The sequence below is a fragment of the Perna viridis genome, chromosome 14 (assembly GCF_037379345.1).
Source record: "Perna viridis isolate PV_CMFRI_1.1 ecotype Kerala chromosome 14, ASM3737934v1, whole genome shotgun sequence".
Lineage (NCBI taxonomy): Eukaryota > Metazoa > Mollusca > Bivalvia > Mytilida > Mytilidae > Perna > Perna viridis.
In genome coordinates, this window is record NC_142458.1 from 20,181,734 (window position 1) to 20,189,923 (window position 8,190).

Here is an 8,190-nt window from a genome sequence, read left to right on the forward strand (position 1 = left end):
TATGACAGTTTAGAACAGCTTTTCGTATTTTCTTTGTCACGACCCAGGACAGTTTAGGCAAAATGTGTCCTGACCTAGGACAGCCTCTCTCAGACCCTGTCAGGATCTGTTAGGATTTCTGTTCTATCTGTTGTCGTAGAACAGAACTCCTGACAGATTCTGACAGAATTTAAGAGAGGTTAGGAGTGATCGCATCTGTACATGTATTGAATGATATAAAAGAGATTAACATGTGGACTATATTTTTGTGTTGTATTCATAAATAGTAGGGAAGTTCCAGTGATGGACCGGTTTCATAAGGTATTTAGACCGTGAAGGTCTAATATGCCCATTATATCAATTCTGATGATAACACCCATTTTTGCCCTGATAGTCCCATATTTCTAAAAGGCATGGTGCAGAAACCTTCAAAACCTATAGGACCCTTTGCCACATCTATACAAATAATGTCTCAGAATATAAAAAAATATTGGATTACTAAAGTAATTGTAAACAAACTAAAGTTAACGTGCGTCAACTTCCAAAAACTACAATGCCCTCTGCCGTGTCCATAGGAAAAAAATGTGTGAACATTTCGAAAAGAACGAATAAGTTTTACTGAAGCTATTACAAATAAACTTAAGTTAAAGGACAACAATGAAAACGACGACCAAGCTACCGACGACGACAGAATGATACCATTATACAGCCAAATAAAGTGTTTGCAGTTGTAAAAAAAAAGATTGTTTTAAGAAGAGATTATCTCACTGAGTGGAAAGATATTGTCAGATAGGTGTTTTTTTATATATTTCAATAGACTAGTATTTAATGCCAGGCCTATTTACCTTATTAACCACATGATAACTAACCTGGAGAATATCGTGGAATTAGAACAGCAGGTAACATAAACCTCATTTTTCCCTCTGTCTCGATACTCAGCTCCACAATATATGACATTGTCAACACTGCCTTCTCTCCAGCTGGTAAGTTGCCAAGTTTACATTCAAAGATATCTCCCACCATATCATCCTCAGATAAAAGCATTGCTGTATGACCATGGTGAATGGCATCTTTATATGTTTTTCTCGCCTGAAAAAAGGACAATATAAATAAACAAGTTTTAAAAATCTGGTTTAAATTCATTATTATCAAAAAGAATATTTCTTAAAATGTATTATTCTTAGTTGACATCAGGGTTGAATGAACAAACTGTTGCTGTTCTGAGTGTGTTTGTTTTTTTTTTGTTTTTTTGTTTTTTTGTTTTTTTTTTATTTTTTTGTTTTTTTTTTATTTATTTCTTTTTTTATCATACATGTACTAACACATGATTTATAATACATGTACCTGTTCTTTTTCTTGACACTCAGCAACAATATGTTTATTGTTAACATTGGCTTCAAAACTGTAAACAGCTGACATATCATCCATAGGGAAGACATAACTGGTTTGCAAAACTTCTGATGTATCATTTCTGTACACTAATGTGCTCTCAACACTGGCAATAAATCCCTGTATAGAAACTTCTACCTTTGACTCAGTCAGAGGAACTACAAATTATAACGTGCATAAAACAAACTATATGTGTCAGTCCTTGTAAGAATAGGGCAGTAGGTTAGGCACTTTGAATATATTTCTCATATAAATTATTGTCATTTTGTCAGTTAAAGTTACATTCATGATTTAAAATAAGATTCATCTAAAATGTACATGTATATCATTCTCTGTACAATTTAAACAAGATGTCTGAAAAAGATGCTCTACATAAGAGGAAGTGACAGGACCTACCATGGCCTCACGCATTTCTAAAATATTGTGAGAGAGGGTTGCTGGTCCTTCAATCCATTTACAGTTCAGACACTGTGCATATTAAAATGATTCATGGGGAAGAAAAACCCACCAAACTAATTAAAGAACCTTAGTGAGCGCACTCACATATCCCACGCACCCCCATGTTGGAACTACACAAGTAAGTTTGTTCTTAAGAGAACTACATGTAGAAAGACCCCAATAAAAATAATAGTGTTAAAAAGTTTAGGCTTTAGACCTTTACCTTTTAACTAAATTATGTTACTCAAAACGGTTGCTTCAAACTCTAAACCATGATTTCTTTGAGTTTTAGTTAAACTATGTCATAATCTGCAAGTGTTTAAGAAAAAAAAAGTCAGAAAAACAGTTATTCCTGTGAATTTAGCTAAGTTCAAGACCCGTAATTTTGGTAAAAATCATTGGAGCAGAACCTGACTGCAAACTTGTCTTGTAACTTATCATGGTGAACTTATATACCAATTATCATGTCAATATCTGCAAGAGTTTAGAAAAAAGTCAGGAAAGCTGACGATGGACTGACAGACGGACTGATGGGCGGGTCAAAAACATTATACCCTTCACAACTTCATTGCATGGAGTCTATAATAATGCTTTTTCAATCTATATATACTATATTTTTACAAAACATTTGTCCTTCCCATATTGAGGGCTGTATTTTTGAGAAAATCATACATTAATCTCCCACTAAAATCAACCAAATAAAACAACATCAAGAACAATAATTCCTGCAAAGTTACAATTTATCTATAATCTATATATTTTTTATCTCAAAAGAGAAAAAAATGAAAAACTAAGACTACATGTAGCAATGTGATCAGGAACTGTTTCTGAACAAGAAATAAAAGTGAGTTTGGTGGGTTTTTGACATGCATGAATCACCTCCTGTCTAATATTTATATATAAAAACTGATACTTAAAGGGAAGTGACCACAAAAGATATATTCTGTATCCATTAAAACATCTAATTATTATCATTCCTTTTATCTAATGTACAATGTACATGTACATGTATTTATCATGATTATAATTAAATATCATAAAGTTTACCTGTTGTATTTCTGCCTTCTACCAAAAGGCCAAATGTTTCCTTGTTTGGCATTGTGGACTATTTGTTATAAATTGTAACCTAATTAAACCAGAAAAAATATATGTTCATCACTCAAGATTTCAAATGTACATTGTTTATTTTGTTGTTTAAAATATTTCACTTATAGCACTGTGTCAGGGAAATTTGATTCAAGTGAAACAGACAAGAAAGATTTTGTCTTTGTGTACATGTAGGTAGAACGCTTTTGTAACATTATGCCCATCTATATCCTGAAATCCTGGATCTGTCTGATTACTTCTATTTTTAAACCAAAGAGACTGTTTGTCTCTACCCTATTCTAGACTACAGCCAAATCTGTTTTAGGCCAAACAAAAAATAAAATATCTGTTTCTTGCTACCCTACAGTACACTCAGAGAGTATGGATTCAATTCAATTTTAGAGTGACTTTTCGGAGAGATTCCAGTAAATTCACAAAAAAATGCCATAAAAATCATTCCAGTGATCTTGGTGTACTTCCTCCAAAAGGCAATTAAATACTCACAGCTAGGAATTTTTTATTGCCCTGATTATCCTTTGAAGTACTACCTACATCCTGTCTTACCTGATAGGTGAACATTATTACAATACACAAGGTAATAAAATACCTGGAGCGACTGAAATACTCCCAGATGGGAGAAATTACTTGGAGGATTTTAGAAGTGGACTCTAAAAAACTCTGTGATCTACTGGACACCAAAAATAAAAGTAAGAGAATCCCCGTCTCTGTGTGTACAGTAACAGTACTGTACCTACCCTATTTTTTGTTTGTGCCTGCCCTAAACATTGTATGGATATATTGGCTAAAGCTTCCTTAAAAGATTGTTTTCCCATTAATTCAATATAAAATGTTTTTGAAAATTAAAAGAAATTTCCTACCTACCTACCCTATTTATTTTTTCTTGCTGGTAGCAGGACATAACACTATTATTATTTTTCGCCTAAACCACTAGTATTCAACCTTATCAATATATTCCACTGTAGTGCATTCCATGTCACCTCAATATATAAAGACCGCACCCGATCACGATTTTACTCTCCCTTTGAAGGTCACAGATTTGACTGTTACTTTCTTTTTTTTTTTTTTGGGGGGGGGGGGGGGTGTTTATGAGGTGGGTGTATAAAATTGATGAATATCCTTCAAAGAAAACAACAGGTAATCTACTAAAACAATAAATAAATGTAAGTACATTTTGTACATGTACTGTACATGTAGCATACACAAATTAAGTAAGTGTGTACGAGTGATGACTAGGGCAATCACACCATTCCATAATACAACTGAATACTAAAAGCATTAATGGAACATGAAGTGGGGTATAAAAACTATACTCTGAAGACTTTAAAGTCTGGTTGGATGTTCGTCAATGACTATGTGTGATGCAACACCCCCTGAAGCGTGTAACATTCCCAATAACTCGCACATGAAACACAATGCATGAAGCACAAAACTTGAATGATCGTGTTCGCCTAATTATTCATCTCTGTTATATTGGTAAATTTCAGAATTCAACTTGAGAAATGAAACTAATATAATAGATTGCGTGCATGTATGTCTGTTCTGAATCACCATATTATGATGATTGCTAACATCGTACATGTAGTTTTAAATAATTGTGTATTATACTTAAATAAACACATAAGTGATATATACATTTGTACATTTTATAGTGCTCATATATGTATGATATAAAATAATGTTTATTTTTATCATACATGATACATGTACATTGCGAAAACATTTTCAATGGTCTGGACTCTGGAAGTATAATGATATTGAAAATTTATACTCATTTTTTGGTCATAAAATATGTTTGACTTGATGCAATACCATCTTATTCCTTTGAATATGAAAAAAAGAGTGATTGTTGCATTTTTTGTGAAAAAATATTGTTTTTTGTGTTATATGGACCATGGATTTTCTTTGTTCCAGGGAAAAAAAGCAAAATTTCATAATGTTTGGTAAAATATACATTTCTCTATTTTGAAGTAATAAAGCTATTTTAAGTAATGCGATACCATGCATCTAATTTGTTTAAACAAACAAATATTGATTTTTTATATGAAAAGTGTTCATTTTTATTATACAATGTACATTTGCGAATACATTTGCATTGGTTGGGAGTATGAAAATACTTAAATTTCATGAAATTAGGGTAAAATATAGTCAGTTTATAAGTAATAAAGAATTTTTGAGTCAAAAATATTTATTATCTAAAACCTGTGTATATATCACTCCAACATTATGCTAATTTAATATTTTTATTCCCCTAGAAAAGTGGAAATGTATAACGTATAATCAAAATTGACATTTTTCATATAAAAATGCAACATTAACTTTTTTAGACAAATGAGGCAGTTTTGCATTAGATAAAATTGCTAAATTACTTCAAAATATTTTATGAAATTTTGATATTCTTTTTCCTCAAGGCAAAGAAAATAAGTTCCAAATGATCCATATACAATAGATCAGGACATTTTTCACATTAAAATTAGTTTCTTTTCATAAACTAGCGGAACATATTTTATATCAAGGGAAAACAACTCACTTTTGTATGCAAACCAACTTGGTTCCCAATGAACAATGCATATGCATGTACATTTAGTAGCGAGCACCGCAAATCAGTGTTAGCTCTACGGATATTTAATGTACTATTTAAAGTTTCATTTATGTTTCCCCAATATAGTAACGAAAAAAAGTCATGTCCTGAAAGCAACAAAAAGTGACTGTCCTTACAGAGAAAATTCATTGCTTCCTTAAATCAAACCAATAAAAACATATAGGTAAAGATTACAATTCAGTAAAAATATATTCTGATAGTTTTCAAGTTTTTTCTCTATTTTTGTCCTTATTAAAAGAAGTGAATATGCTTTTAAAATGTCTGGGGAACACATGGTGGATGAACGTACGTGTATCCCCGCCGTTCCACTGTTGCTGTTGTCAAGAACCTAACCCGCCTTGGAAAAAAATATAACTCTGAGTATATTATCCAAATCAAATTTGAGCTTTTCTAATCATTGCAACTCAGATTTGCAGCTGTCAGTTGCATCTGAAATTTGTTTACATGTACGTTACATCATACATGTATGTGTAAAATATTCCCATCATCCGTGGAGAACAGTAATATTTTCGGTATCTGTACAGGTTGATCTGACCGGCCAAAACTGAAAAGGGTGTTGCTAGAGATGCCCTTCAGGTTAAAAGATGTAATGTATTGTGAAGTGCTATAAAGTTATCGACCATTTTGAAAGTGAGGGGAAAAGGGGTATGGGGTTGGGATTTTGGAAAAAACTATCCAATTATTTAACAGGGAAGACTTTCAAATAAAAATATTAATTTCGCTTGCTACTTAAATATGAAAAAAAAATATCCAACCACCACCCCATGTTATGTCCATTATTATATTCAGGAGTCTCGCACAGACAGTACGTACGGTAAAGCTCACGGTGCTTGCTGATTTAGGCAATGCCTACTCGATATTACATGTACAGTCTACTAGTGGCCGGTAAATATTTCATGTAAACAGCAGATGTATCATTCAAAAAAACTTTGCTTAATTATCAGTCAAGATAACTACCCGGAAGGGGTTTCCCATACAAAAATGATCATTAACCCAAAATTAAATATTTCCACAAAAAACAATAAGACAAACCTTCAACAGTTTAACTACGTAGTCACTAAAATATGCTGGAAGTTCCACACTTCTTGTTGAATGATGATGATAATGCGTGTTATTGTTTTTTTACTTGGGTAAGGGGATTTCCTTTTGTACGTCCGGTTATCTTCCTGTTTCCTTGTCACATTGGAGCTCCACATTGTTTACGTTTCCTTTGGGGAATGAATCGAAGCGTGCAGGCACGAGACCACAATTATAAAAAAAAAAAAAACTCCAAGTCACCTCAGATTGTTTGCGGTTTTTTGGGTTTATTTTTATAATTACTCGACGGTTCCTTTCAAAAAGTTGCCATTTCAATCATGTCGTTCTGTACTACGATTCCCTTACAATTATTTTTCGTTCTTATCTCCGAGATTGAAAAAATTCAAAATTTATTTTTCCTACGAGAATTTCGCATTGAATGTATTGTTTATCCGCCATCTTGTTTCTATGGATATTTTGAAATGTTCCCTATTATCTCACAATTGAAGAGCTGAAATACCATGATTTCCCCGCCATATTTCTGGTTCCCTGCTAATTTATTACTTTATGTGGTAAGACTCTCATTCAGTACCAGTTGCAGCATTTTCATTCGGAACTTCTGGTTTTGTCTTTTATAAAAGGTAAAGAGCAGAAATATGGCGGGAAATCATGGTATTTCAGCTCTTCAATTGTGAGATAATAGGGAACATTTCAAAATATCCATAGAAACAAGATGGCGGATAAACAATATATTCAATGCAAAATTCTCGTAGGAAAAATAAATTTTGAATTTTTTCATTCTCGGAGGTAAGAACGAAAAAAAATTGTAAGGGAATCGTAGTACAGAACGACATGAATAAAATGGCAACTTTTTGAAAGGAACCGTCGAGTAATTACAAAAATAAACGCAAAAAACCGCAAACAATCTGAGGTGACTTGGACTTTTTTTTTGTATACTACCAAAGTGGGAACTATATTCGTTTATACAACGAAAACCAAGGGGAACTAATTGTGTTCTCGTACCTATTAGATCAGTAAATGTGCTCACTTTGAATAAAAACTGCACTCATGTCAAGATGAAATGAACCTTTCTTGACTTGTAATACAAAGTTCCATCATGATTAGTTGAAAAATATTTAAGTTATAGCAAATTAGGTATCAGTGGTACATTGCAAGACTCGCATGTCCAATGGTCGAAGGAAATAAGGCCCCTTTAAAATGTACATTCTTTTCTTAAATGCAATATTTTTGTGATTTTTTTTGCAGTGATTGCATCATATTATGTGTATTTGATACAATGAAATTTAGTTTACTCAAGTTCCAGCTGCTTTAAGGCCAAAAATTGGTTTTTATACAAGCGGCCAACGTCAATCCACTTTTAGACCATGTATAGGGGTACACATATGAAAACTCATTTCATGATGCTGACAATGATTTAAATTGGGCATCATCAAATATAAAGTGGTCTACACATATCAAATGTACATTGAAAACAATAAGAAGTGGCCTCTAGGCTGAAAATATCACTCCAGATCAATTTAAACCAGACCTGTACAGAGCTTGTTCAAGTGCGATTGTGTCCGATATTCAAAGTTTGCCATTATTTGAGTTTTGAATGCTAAAAAAACTAAAACAACTGTAAAATAATGTAAGGTTCTAAG

At 32.6% G+C, this 8,190-nt stretch overlaps 1 protein-coding gene across 2 annotated transcripts in view; it reads right to left on the minus strand.

Moving 5' to 3' along the window:
• Positions 1–6,996, minus strand: part of LOC148598563 (von Willebrand factor A domain-containing protein 5A-like) — a 29,471-nt gene extending 22,475 nt beyond the window's left edge. Inside the window, exons 1-4 of one of the 2 annotated variants that reach the window (XR_015918337.1) lie at positions 6,545–6,995; positions 2,854–2,932; positions 1,324–1,526; positions 849–1,068 (exon numbers count right to left, since the gene is read on the minus strand). Coding sequence is in view for 1 of the 2 variants with exons in the window: in XM_088560105.1 (XP_088416231.1) it covers positions 849–1,068; positions 1,324–1,526; positions 2,854–2,905 (475 nt within the window). In the remaining variant the exon portion in view is untranslated. Of the gene's footprint in view, positions 1–848; positions 1,069–1,323; positions 1,527–2,853; positions 2,933–6,544 lie in introns of both variants that reach the window. The other variant, XM_088560105.1, reaches the window with a different exon arrangement.
• Positions 6,997–8,190: the final 1,194 nt, after the last annotated feature.